Here is a 13,631-nt window from a genome sequence, read left to right as displayed (position 1 = left end):
GAGGCTTGGTGCAGCCAGGGCAGAGCCTGCAGTCTCCTAAAGATATTCCCACTCATCTGTATTAAACCTCAATTCCACCCAACTTCTTTGGGAAGAGTCAGACAAACCCCAAACTCTGCAAACTCTGACACCATGGCAGCTAAAGGGAGCTTCCAGTCTCTGCTGAGGTCAGGTTCTGGTCTCAGATTAATTCTGGCACTCTCATATGTGGAAATATTTTCCCTTTCATTGCTACCTAAAAACGGCTTAAGACAAGGATACCAGGAAAACTATATAGGGAAAGGAAAAGAAAAATAATTTGCAATTCCAAACATTTCAGACTGGTTTGTGTTTCAGTAAAGGAAAGCTCAGAACTTCAGGGTGAGTGGCAGGACAGAGCCTCCAGTCCCTCTGAGACTTCTGCATCCCCAGAGCAGTTCCACGTGGTCTTAACGTAATGCTTAGAAGGAAAATGAAAAAAATTCAACATGAAATTTCCTCAACTGCATAGAAGCAAACAGCTTGGAGTCAGTGGAGGTATCAAGTTTTTACCCAAGGTCTGTTGCAGCCTTTCAGAGATTTAGGAAGATGGATTCTTGAGAATTTGGCATAAAAGGAAAAGCAGTTAACTTTTCTGGCAACTTATTAAAATCAAAAGAAAGAGAAAAAAAGCCCAAAGCAAGCACTGGCATCCACAGCAAACACAGAATCTATTACTTTGTCCCTTTGGACTTAATTAGTTTGAATTTACAAAGAATGGCACCCATAAAGATGTTAAACATTAACAAAACTTCTGTTAACTTGCTTCAAAATTAATTTTAATTGGAAGCACTGTTCTATACATATTCCAGGGTTGCAAAATTTAATGAGTCTTTCATTCTTCCTACAAAAATTACAGTTTATTAATTTCATGCTAAAAATCTATGGCTCCTTAAGAGACTAAGGAAAAAAAAACCAAACCCAAAACCCCCACAACAATGGCAGCACCCTGTGAGTGAGAGTCACAGGACTTCTGCTGATTTCCAAGTTTCTTGTTGGGGGCAGTGGGGCCAGGACAGGTAAACACTGAGCAGCAAAATACAGAGCCTGCTGCTTAAATGTCTCCTGGTTTAGATCTGGTGTTATTTTTAGAGAGAATATAACAAGATAGATGCTCTTGAGCTGTTTCTTTCTTCACCTGGAGATGAGGCTCAAACAAGAGTGTGTGGTTCCTGAGTTTAAGAAGACCAAAAGATTTCTGCACCCAGTTTTTCTCTACCTGCAGGGACTGACAGACAGAACTGCCCCAGCTTTTCACACTGGATGTTCCTGCACTCAGGAACCACCTCTCACAATATGCCTCACCCATGAATTAGAGCAAAACCAGTGTGGCTTTAAAAAGCCAAGGAGATTTGCTCAAAGTCATGCAAAGCATCTGTGACTGGGTAAAAAAAACAACCAAACAAACAGAAAAAATCAGATCACCTCCCAGCACTCCCCTGCCCCATCAGGCTGTTCTGAGCCCTGCTCCAGGATCAGTGCTGGTAATTTTTTATTCTGTTACACTACACAGGGAACAACCTTATTTCACAATTCCTTCATGCAAGCTTCCAGCCTGAAGCGCTTTTATTTTTTTCCTTCTTAAGAACAGCTGACTTATCAAAAACAGTTTTTTTCTAACAGAAAACCACAAGCTAAGCCATATTATTGTAATTGAAGCAATTAATTACTTTTATGCCTTTCTTTTTAAGTGAGATCTTTAATGCAGGTAATTCTGACTAAAAGAGTCAATTTGAACTGCTCCAACATTTAAAAGACGATTATAAAAATTAATTTAGAAAGTGCAGAATGAAGACAAAGGGATAAAGGAAAGCATCCACAGATGGGTATTTCCACTGGGCTCCTGCTGGGCAGCATCAAACCAACCTGCCTCTTAAACAAAAGTCAGGAGAGGGCTGGGAGGTTTTGAAGTCACTGGCAAAAAAACAAATTGTAAAGTGGTACCAGTTTGCTGCCACAGAGCAATCCATGGGGGCAAGGAAGCAGCTCCTCACATCTTTCCTGCCTGGAATCTACAAGGCAGGAATCACCCTGTACTCTCAGCTGCACTGGGAAGCATGGCAATGCCTCTGGTTTTCCAGACACTTGCAAAATTCCAGGAATAGTCATTAGACATCAGAGACATCAGCTGGTGACAACTATCACTACCCCTGTGATATTTACTGATGTGCTGGCATCTTCCTGATCTCTGCTATAAATCCAGTCCCTAGAGAGGCCCCCAGGAGGAAGAATGAAAGCATCCATACTGTAAAACAGACAAGAATGACAAAAACAAACTCAGCATGAGCTAAAGAGATCAAGACCTGCCATGGAAAGCAAAATGCTGCCAAGAAGCAACCAAATACAGTATCCACATGAATCCAAAGCCACAATTTCCTTTCCTACCTGGGCTTTGGGAAGGCTGATTAGATCTGTGTGTTCCAGATATCAAAGAGGCATGGTATTTAGATTAAATGTTTGCATTTAATAACTGATGAGACTTACAGCCCATGTTTGAATCCAGCAGCAGGAGATGGAAAAGGTGCCAAGCCCCATCAGAGGCAGCACCTCCCCACTGCAGAATGAAAACCACTTTTGTTTCCAGCTCCCCATGTGAAGAGCTCACTTCCAGAAGCATCACACAGATCTGGAATGGAAAATAGCCCCTGCTTAACCCCTCCATTATTGATCCTTGCCAGCGTATCCTTATCCATCTCTTAAAGCAGCAGCAGCAGCTCAGGCCTGCAGTCAGCACACACAGGGACAGAAGTCAATTTTTTCCCTTCAGCTGTAAGGTTGTTACTTAAAGACAAAAGGTCTCCCAGACAGCTATCAAATTGCAGAAGTTTGGCTACATAAATATATGTATAATTCACATGCTTTTGTACTCCACTGTATTTGCCAAGACTCGTGTCAGATACCTGGGTATGTCCAGAGAGACCTCCAACACCATGGGCTCTGAAAACCCCACTAATTCCTAACATGAATATTTCTCCCCTTCCTAAGGCTGCTGTAACGCCCTTGTTAACATCGTACTTGATCTCTCCTTTTGAGAGGAACTGCAACAAAACTCATCAGCACTTCTCTTACCTTTGAAACCCTGAAATTTTCCAGCACTGGGAAATTTTCATCCCAGCGGGAGGAGATCTCTGGCAGCTGAGCAGAGGGAGCAGACACACAGTGCCTTGCTGGGAGAAGCAGCTGCAGGGAGCCCAGAGAGGGACACCCAGCAGGGAAAGATCATTCAGAATAGATTTTGTGTAGCAGGTGACATCTGTAAACAAAGCACTTCCAGTCTTTATTACAACTTGTACATGGAAGGAAGCATCCCTGAACTGGCCCACAAGGAAACCCCAGAAGGAAGAGAGGGCTTTGAAGGCAGCTGCTCTTCCCCTCTGAAGCTGTAGGTAAGGGTGAGCAGTGTAAACCATGCCTGTTATCTGCTCTGGCCGAGGGATTTTGATGCACAAATCCAATTCTCTCAATACAGAGAATTCCACTGCAAGGAGAGAGCCCTCTGCACTCCTACATCCTTGGCCAGCTGAAAGAAGGATGGAGCCTTGCAGAGAAAGGGACATCAGTTTGTTTCTGAACAAGAAAAAACATCCAGGGGAAGGCAGAGGCAGCTTTAGGTGAAGTCTCTGATCTTTCCCAGCAACATTTGTCCAAATCCTTGCTCAAACTGGGTAAGGTCAGTGTCCTGCAGTAAGAGCAGAGAAGACCAAAGGTGTTTTAAAGAGGAGCCCAGATGTTCAGCTTTTTACCTCTTGTGACAACCGTGCACTGCTGCTCCACAGAAATGACTTTGTACAAAGCATGATCAGCCCTTTAACTTCACTTCAAAACAGCAATCAAGATTCTCACCAACCATTTGCATCCACTCAGGAAGCAATCAGCTCTACCTCTCTGCTAACATCAGGAACCGAGCTCTCCCAGTACTGAGCCAGCTGCCTCCCATCAGGGGGAAATCAGCTCACTGACCCACAAACTCGTGCTCTTTGTATCACAGATTCACATCAAAATAAAGCCTGAAGTGTGCCACAGCAAGGAGAGCTGCAGTCCTGGCTTGGTGAACAGGGCTGGCCTGGACTCTGACAAAATGTTATATCCAGAAAATACACCTAAAAGAAAAGGGAGCCTTGCAAGACAACCATTTTCCTCTAAAGCAATGCTTGACACTTTCAAAGCCTTTGTAGAATTTATTCCAAATGAAAAGCACTACGAGTGCTTTAGAAAAAAGTGAACTGTACCAACCAAACAAGGAAATCTATTTTCCAGATTTCGACGAAGATGTAACTGGCATTTCAATAGGGATTTCAAAAGCTGCTTCATACACATTTTTTATTCATTCCCAGTCCTATGGAAAACATTACCATGGAAGAAAAGCATCTGAACACTACAGATAAAGTATTCATTAGTTAACTAGTTTTTACAATAAGGAAGCTTAATTCATTGCACAGGAAAAGAAGACTTTCAGAGTTGCCTTATCTGGGCTTTAACTAGTGATGAAGTTATTTCAAGACACAATTCAAGCCTTCAGCCTTGTGCACACACTGGGGAAGGATAATGCTTGTTAACTTTCAAATAAAAGCAATTACTGATGTGATTTTTAAAAAATATATAAAAAAATACAAAAGGAAGTGTGAGATGAAAATCATTCTAAAGCAGTCATCAGGCAACCTGTTGTACCGAATCCTTGCAAAGAACAGCAGCTCTTTATTTTATTAAAATTTTAATGCAAAGTCTTCTGGACTCCTGGAATCTCTCTCCCACCACCCCATCCTGGGAGCAGCAGGATAACCAGCTGCAGCATCAGATGCAGACCCAGGGCTCCTGAGCTGAGAATGAGGCTTCTGCCTCTTACCCACCTCACCTGCTTCAGCTGTATCAAAATGATTGCAAAAATTTTCTTTGCTAAATATTTGCATTGCAGCCAGCAAAACGTACACTTGATCTTAGTCAATTCCTGTAAACACAGATACAGAAATTGGGTTATTAGTCACTTCCTACATCATCACCTTTTCTGGCAAGAGCAGAATAAAGCTTTAATAACCATAACAGAAGTCATTATGCCTCATGTTAGGGCCCAGAGCAGAGAGATGAGACCTGAACAGATGACAGAAGGAAGCACCAGAGGCAGCCAGGGCTTCATGGTTTGCAGCCAACCTGCCCAAAGAGGCAATGCAGCCCCACAGAGACCCCAAAACTTCCCCTTCTGTCCAGGTGTGCTCAGAGGGCAGCCCAGCACCTGCTGCTTCCTCTAAACCACTTCCTCTGACCTCCAACATCCTCCCAGTAACTTCTTCAAGGACTGGAAGAAAAACCCACAGGAGATCAAAGGGAGTATTTAAAACAAAGTCAAAGCTACCCAAAGCTTCAGAGCAATCACTGAGCTATTAAAGGGAAGACAGGGCTGGGACAGGATCAGCCTCGGAGCTGGTTCAGTGCCATCCAAGAGCAGCCTGGAGACTCCCTCCCCATCACTCAAGGTCTTGGGACACTGGAGGTGTTTGAAGCACCTGGGTGCCCACAGGTATATTCATCACTGAAAAGAAAAGCTTTGAACTGGGTGCCACAAAACTGCTGCACTCAGCAGATCCTTCTGAGAGGGGTGAGGCAGGGGATTCAGGCAGCTCTGAGCAGGTCCTGACACAAAGCACAGGCTCAGCACAGCTCAGTGCCCACAGGGACCGGAGCCCAAGCAGCTTCCAGGAATTCTCCTCTTTTAGATGTATTTCTAGAGGAGATTTCATTAATCCTTTCAGACCTCTCGGCTGGTACAAAATGAAGGGGAGAAGAGAACCCCAGGTCTTGAAGACAAAAAAGAGATGTGAGGGAGTAAGGACACAGAAGAGAAACCCAAGGTTATCACTCTGCACAGCCTGTGCCTCCCTGCCCCAGCAGAGCCTGGGATTGCAATGCCCACTCCAGACATCCTCAAAGGAGAACAGGGCAGCTCCTGCCAGCCTTCCAATTCTCCTTTCCAGCCTGGGGACCCCCTCCTTGTCCTTTCTGCTCTGACAGGCTCTCTCTCACTCTGCTGCTTTCTTTCCCTCCTGCTCAGTAGAATTTATTTCTCACCTGTCAAGGAAATCGAAACCCCAGGTCCCACGACAGAAAATGCAATAGCACTTAAAACAGCTGTAAATGGGTTATTTTATTAATATGTCTCAAATAGCTACTCAACCTCTATTGCTCTGCTTGACATATTGATGCTCAGACCTGCAAAGCCCTTTCCCTTCCATGGATTATTGCAGGACTGGCATCCAACAGGTCAGGGACAAATGAAACTGGGACCAGAACTCTCCAGGGAGCTCCTGTGTGTGCAGAGACAGCTGTGACAAGCACTAAGGCAGGAGGGTTATGGATAACCCTTGTTAAAAAACAAGAAAACCTCTATTTTTAAAGGGGAAGGGTAAACACTACCCATTAATGAATATTCTGCTGCCTGAAAATACGGATGAATTATACTCCAGATGAAATTCAGTTTTATTTGTGGATGTCTCTGGACCACATTAAAACTATTTATAATGCTTATGAAATGAAATATTTGGCAGGAAGATACTTCAATAGAATGGTTTATTTGGCCACAAGTCTATCTGCCACATTACCAATAATTAAAACTAGGTTTTCATAGACAGAGGAAAAAAGGTTTTTTTAGCTGTATTTTCAAGCTGAATCATATCAACATGTTTAAAAAGGAGATATGAGCTCCAGGTTTTTTTTCTCCCTACAGGCAAAAATTATTAAAAAATGGGAAAGTGAGTCATCTGAATTTAATTATCAGCCTGAGCTGTGAAGGCCAAGCTTTGAGAAACGAAATTCAGAATCAGACTCTTTGTAATTCCGCTTTTGGGACTGAAAAGTTTGCTTCTCAAGAATACAAAATGAGGCCCCTTTGAAATGACTGGTGTGTTTATCTTGCCCGTGTGTATTTCATGGAGCTATAAAAATGCAGAATGAACCTCAAAAAGCAGGAACAGCTTCTGCTCCGAGCTTTGGATGCAATTCCTGTTTGTGGGACCCTGCCCAGAGCCCTCTGCTGCTACAGCTCCCGGGGAAAAATATTTGGAGGAAGGGAATCATTAAAGATGCTGCACGTGGGAACTTGGGGGCAGAAGGGAAGTAAATATCTCATTATTGCCTCTGACAAGGCCCCAAATCTGATGCCTGGAAAACCCAGTGCCTTGAAAACAGCTTCCAGGTCTCATTTTTAGAAGGGAACGTGTACATGTGCAAAGTCCTCCTGAAAGTCAAAGGGCTTAATTTTGTAAGACATCTGCCATTTAGAAGTTCTCCCATGCTGTATTTATGGGTAGTTCATTAATTTTTTTTCCAGCAGGTTCACCCTGACAGGCATTGTTTTATTTTTGATATGACAAGACACAGTGCTGCACTGGCAACACCTCCAGGCTGAATAATGTTTCTTAACTAGCTACATTCATCTTTACCACACAGCACAGATGACTGATCCTCACTGCAGTACATAATGGCTGAAAACTAACAGTGCCCTAAAATATTAATGCATGCTAATGCAACCAGGGTGACTTTTTTTTTTTCATAAAACAGCAGCATCTAATTTTCAGAGGGGTCTTGAGAACAATAAACAATTGGTACATGGTAAATGGCAAGTTCTCTCACATCAATACATCCTAAATGTTCAAATCCTATTCCCCATAATTGCCAGGCAAGTATAAATTACTTAAATGAATGTTATTTGTGGCTATGACAGAATCCTCATAAATAATCGTAATTTAGTTTCCTGCTGATAATCCCAGGAAACACCTAATTATTTCAAACACTTAATTCTTCCCTTCCAGAAGGATGCCCACCCCCTTCCATTTGCTGCTAGCTGGGACTTTTCACTGTTTGTTGAAGGCAATCACAGAGCAGGAGATCAACTAGAGGTAGAGTTGTCCTTTACTATAAAAGCAACATAAGCAATATGTCAAATTCATTGCACAAGCCCTCACTTCAGACTTCATAGCTCTGGGTATTGGAAAAAAATCAGCCTGGCATTTATTATACATAAAAGCAATATTTCTGAAAGCACTGCTCAAGCAAACAATGGGATGAGAGGGGTATTGAAATTCCATACACAGCCTCCTGTCTAAAGGACAAACTGAGCTATAGAAACATTTGCCAAAAGTTCATTAACAGGAAAGCCAACTTGTCAGCAACGTATTTAGCAATAATCAGAAAACAATTTAGCAAAAACGAGGTTTGAGGGTGGCAATGTTTGAATAGGGTTTCCTGGGTTTTGAAGCATAGGGTTTGGTTTTTGAATTATTTCTTCTATCCAGCTACACTTGGAAATCTTATTGCAGAGAAGATGATGTAAAGTGGACCAAAAGTCCCTGCAAATTTTACCAAGCAAATAAAAAGCATCCCAGAGATTCTTCCTTAGAAGACAGCAGCTACAACCTGGGACTGGGAATAACCAGGATCCATCCTCATTCAGGCACAAACTCTGAACCCCCAGCAAGACTCCAGCACAGAGCTCAGCAAGCCATGGGCAGCAGCAAACCTACCAGAGCGAAGATCCCTCTGTTCCAGCAACTTCTAAGACATCATATCCATCTTCCAGCTGAAAATCCATGAAAACCAGAGCGATGGTGTCCCCAGGCTCAGCAAGAATAGTCCACGTGCAGTCAGCATTATTGCTGTACTCCAAAGGGAAGTGAGGGCTGGAGATGATCCCACTCTGTCCCCGCAAAGTCCCTCCGCAGGCATCGTCGGCTGGAAGCAGAATGCAAGTTATCAGGTTTGGCTGAAAGGCACCGAGTGGGACACTGAGAAAAGAACAAGCCCCAGCTCAAAGCAGAGCTTGGAAAGCCCCAGTGCTTTTGTCAGGGCTGTGGGTGTGGGTTTTACTACACATGATTAAGAGACAAAGATGTTGAGGGATGGGAAATCCTATTAGGTCAGCCAGCATCTGCTGATAAGTGCCAGCTTATTCCCTGCTGCACACTTACTAGTGATTTGTTTAGTCTAATTTTAAACACCCCAAGTGACAGAGCTTCTACCACTGCCCTGGGGAGGCAGTTCTCAGCCTAATGCATCTCTCTGTCAGGATGCTATTTCCTCACATGTTGTGGCTGGAGTTTTCTGCTCCATCCCTTATTCCTGGTCAGCATCCACCAAGGTGCTTTCTGCAGCTTTCCTCCCATCCAGGTAAGCCAGCAAAGCAGGAGGAAAATCACCAAGAATTCAATGACAATTTCTTCTTAAGATAGACTTGTTTCTGTGCCTCTTATTAAAAGGGAAGTTTTACATTTAAAGCCCTTGAAAACTTTTCATTGCTGAAGGTATTTAATGGAAAATGCATTCCTTTCCCATCCACCTCTAAATGCCTAACTTTGTAGAGGTTGTCACTTAAAAAATTCTACAATCTTCTAAAATCTTCCTGAACAGCCCTTCAATTATTTTGGGCACAGTGCAGTCTAAGCAGCTGTTTGAGCTACAGGAAGACAGACCACTTTTAATGAGATTATGCATATTTGATATGCTTAAAATGTAGCTTTGCAAATGTTCTCAACTTTTCAGCTGGCTTACTCGATTTTTACTCAACCGCCTACCAGAAACATAAACCTATCAGTTCTACTTAAATTCAGCAAACAATCTGGGCAAGACTTCTCTCCACATGCATGAAAGCACTTCACAAAACAGATTTGGATGTTTCCAGATATTCTTTTGGTGCTTCAGATGCACCATTCTGCTTTATTTGAAATCAACTGAGCCAGGTGAGGGTTGTTCCTTCTGTGACTACAGCAGAACAAGAAGACAGCATCCAAGTCTGCTGGGGTTTTGCCCTCCAGCAAACCAACTGTCGAGGTAAAAACACAGCTAGACCTGTTAGGACTCAGATGAAGCCCTCATTTAGGGGAGGTACCAGTCCTCCTCTCGTTCTGTGAGCAGAGAATCCTTGTGCAGAAGGCAGGTACCAGCACCCCAGATGCAATAAAGGAACCATTCCAGAAATTTCTGACACACATGACAGAATTTACAGTCTGATCCAGACTCTTTGAAGACTTTCAGTCCTGGAGGCAGATTTCCCAGTTCCACACCCTCTCCAGGCACAGCCAAGCTTCAGTTCCAGGCAGCCCCAGCTCCCACCCAGCTCAGCACAGAGGTGTCAGTCACTGCTGCTCTGCTGCTCCCTGAATGACATCACTTGAGTTTTAATCCTTCCTGCCATGCAAGCAACATAACTCAGGAGGGCAGAGCCTGTGCAGACTGGATTTACAGTCTCTTTTAGCTCAGAGTCCAAGCACCCATTTGGATGGAACTCTGCTTTCAGGCCCAGGGCTGAGGTGCAGCACTCACTGCTTGGTGCTGGCTCTGCAAAGCCACTTCTCACCAGGACATTCTTTCTGCAACTGGAATTCCTGCCCAAGTTCCTCTCTCACTGAGACTACACTTGCCCTTTATTAAAAAAACAAACAAACAAAACAGTCTGTACTCTGAAACAGCTGGATACAGGGAATGAAGACAATTCCTATGAAGGAAAGCTGAGCCATAGCCCTCCCCAGAGTGCTGCTGTCCTGGCACCTTTGGTTCTTATTCTTCCCTACCAAGCATTCCTTTGCACCTTCAATTATTTCAGTGCATGAAGACTGGAACAAAGACAAGGCTACCAATGAATAGAAAAGGATGTTACAAAGCAGAGGACAATCACAAAGAGCACAAAGAAACCAAAAGAGGCATTGCTCAGCATGGAAGAAACTTTGAGAGTTTCCATCCCTCAGACACCTCTGCTGTTCTGCACTACACATTACACACAGAATTGCTCACACTCATACAGCAGTGACAGCTGTTCCAGCAGTCCTAGCTGTCCCTCCCCACGGCCACTTTGGGTCTGTGAACCACTCCTTCAGCCCCCTAACAGCCCTGGTCCCAAAAGAGCAGGTAAGGTACAAGGCAGGCACTAAGTGGCACAAACTGCTGCTGGGGAACCCATCCAAGCAAGCATTAAAAACACACCAGGCAGTATTTGCTTACTTTGAATTCAAGATTTATGCTACAGCTTAGAACTGCTGATTGATTGCACAAACAAAGTCAATAAAAAGAATCAATATAAGATGCTCTGCTGAACTACACAAGGAATTGAGGGGAAAAGACTTCAAAGCAGTAGTAACTGTTCTGGTACAACACCACAGACACTTGTCTAGGTACAGACTCTCTGCTCCCTTGTGGCCCTGGAGAAGCAGCACAAAGCTCTCTGCACTGATGCCCTCAAATTTCCCTGCCCCAAAAGCTGACCCCTGCATCCCTCTGGGGCTGCCAGCAGCATCAGCTCTGCAGGGACTCACTGCTCTTTACAGACAAAGCACCAGGGCTGCTGGGGAATGTGCCAGAAAGGAAGCCAGCCTGACATTGCAGAAAACAAAATTTAGTCTCATTTTCTAGAGTTTGATCTAGAAAACCTGCATGGTCTTGGGAAGATGCCTTATCTTATGGATTGGTTTTTTTTACCTTCCACTTTAGACCAAGAAACTGAAGGTAAAGTAGCTGTGCAGCATTTTGAATATTTTAAGCACTTCATAACCTTCCTATTATTCACCCAAATCCTGGCAGCTTCAGGGAATCCAATAAAAAGGATCCTCAATATTAATTACATCATGTTTAGTTTTCCAGTCTTTTAAATCAAGCTTAGAGCCCATTAAGTTTTTCCCAACCCCAAAGAGTTGGTTAAATTAGTGTTCTGAATAAAGAGAGGGTACTTTACCTCTGCAGAAGGGGAGAGGGAAATCCCAGGAGGCACTGTTTTCTGAGTTGGCATGGCAGGTGAGCAGTGCATGTCCCTCCAGAAAGAAGCCTGGGTTACAGCTGAATCTCACTTTGTCCCCGATGCTGAAGGTTGTCCCCTGCTGAACCCCATTCTGCAGCCTCCCTGGGTTTCCGCACGTATGACTTGGTAGAACTGCCAAAGAAAGTTGTTTCTGGTTAGGGACAGGGCATTGTACCAGAGCTGTCAGGTGAAGAATCCAGAGAGAAGGCTCACCTCAAAGTAAATGCATTACAGAAATCACAAAGAGCAGATAACCACAAACCTTAACACACAGGACTCCACCAGAACACCTTGGGCCAGCCCTGGTTAACGTTCAGGTACTGGTCCTACCAAGACATGTGTGTAGGTAGGAGAAAACAAAACCATTCCCCAAGCAACTGACTCAGAAAAAAAAAAAAAATCCACTCTTTCCCGACCCATTTTATCAGTTTCTAAGCAAAGCATTCCTCTCTCCTCTACCCCCAGCAGCTCCATCCATTTAACACACGTGCAATGGAACAGAACCCTGAGATTTCATCCCTACTTCAAATAACTCTTCAGGCACCTCCAAGACCCCTGCAATGTCAGCAGGGGTGTGTTATGCCTTAAAACCACAGAGAAGACACAAAACCTGTAATTAGCAACTCCTGCCCAGACAAAAAGAGCAACATTTCAGCCCAGAAGGATTTATACTTCATTGCACTGTGTGCTTAATCCTGGTTCCACACACTCACATCAAACCCCAGCCTGAGCACTGCACTTGGACTCAGCTCCACTGAAGGCAAAATGCAGTCAGCAAAAGCTTGCATCAGAAGGCATGAGCAATACTTTAATGCAAGATGCAGAAGTTACAGCTAAAATGCTTGTAAATCTTTAACTAATGCCTCTTTACAGCATTTTCAGAGGATTAAATAAAACTCTACAGGTCCCCATAAGCCACTCCAAAAAGATCCACGCAAATCATGATTTTAGAGCCCAATATAAAACCCAATGAAGACAACCAAAACACTAGGAATGCCTTAATCAAATCTGAATCAGGCCCTTGTGCAGCATCTTGTGTTATAGTTCTTTTTCATTAAGGCTGAAACATCAGAGGAAGGAAAACGTGGTCATTCAAAGCTGAGTGATGGTTTTATCATTGGAAGCAATTTTGTCAGGGGCACGAACAAAAGTGGATGAATTTCAGGGAGAAAAGGGAAGTTTAGTCCACAGATCAGCCAAGGAAAAGAGGAACAATAAAAGGAAAATTATACACCAGCACTGATGGCATGCAGCATAATAAAATGCAATCAAAACTGTGTGCAAGCAGGTGAAACAAAACATAAATCCCCAACAGTAACTGATGCAAAGATGCTGTGGTTCTGTCCTGCAGGGGGAAAGGGATTGGGATTGGGATCTGAAGCTTCCCTGCTCTGTCCCCAGCCCTCTCCCCACCAGCTGCCTCCTCAGAGGTCTCCAGAGCATCCCTGAGGGCCAGGGGAAGGGCAGACAAAGCTGCAATCAATCCATATTCATCAGGCTTCCTGCAGCCAGCCAGAACACCTTGGTTCCCAGTTAACCCACTTCCAGACTGGCACATACAGCTCAACCTTTTCCTTCTTTTTTTTTTTCTTTTTGACACAGCCACCCCACACAGCAGCAGGGGGAGAGGCACAAGCCCTGAGACAGGAGACCTTCCCTCTGCCCCTTTGTCCCCTTTTTTCTGCTCCATCCTTCCCTCAGGTGCCTGAAGCTGGGAAGCTCAGCAGCAACTTTCCCATGGAAATATTAATGACCATGCAAGTCTGGTAAGCCAGGGGATGCTATCAAACTCGTCAGATGGGATGAAAAGCAGCGTAGAACTAACATTTCATTTTCTGTAATG

General features: G+C 44.0%; 1 protein-coding gene across 2 annotated transcripts in view; it reads right to left on the bottom strand.

The window, feature by feature from the left end:
- The window catches only part of CSMD2 (CUB and Sushi multiple domains 2), a 233,022-nt gene that overhangs the window by 159,355 nt on the left and 60,036 nt on the right, over positions 1–13,631 (bottom strand). For both annotated transcript variants that reach the window (XR_011730472.1, XM_071767651.1), the window contains exons 5-6: positions 11,726–11,920; positions 8,529–8,736 (exon numbers count right to left, since the gene is read on the bottom strand). Coding sequence is in view for 1 of the 2 variants with exons in the window: in XM_071767651.1 (XP_071623752.1) it covers positions 8,529–8,736; positions 11,726–11,920 (403 nt within the window). In the remaining variant the exon portion in view is untranslated. The remainder of the gene's footprint in view (positions 1–8,528; positions 8,737–11,725; positions 11,921–13,631) is intronic.

Source organism: Heliangelus exortis, chromosome 24 (assembly GCF_036169615.1).
Source record: "Heliangelus exortis chromosome 24, bHelExo1.hap1, whole genome shotgun sequence".
In the NCBI taxonomy this organism is placed as follows: Eukaryota; Metazoa; Chordata; class Aves; order Apodiformes; family Trochilidae; genus Heliangelus; species Heliangelus exortis.
Note: the sequence above shows the minus strand (reverse complement) of the source record. Positions and strands in the feature narration are given on the sequence as shown.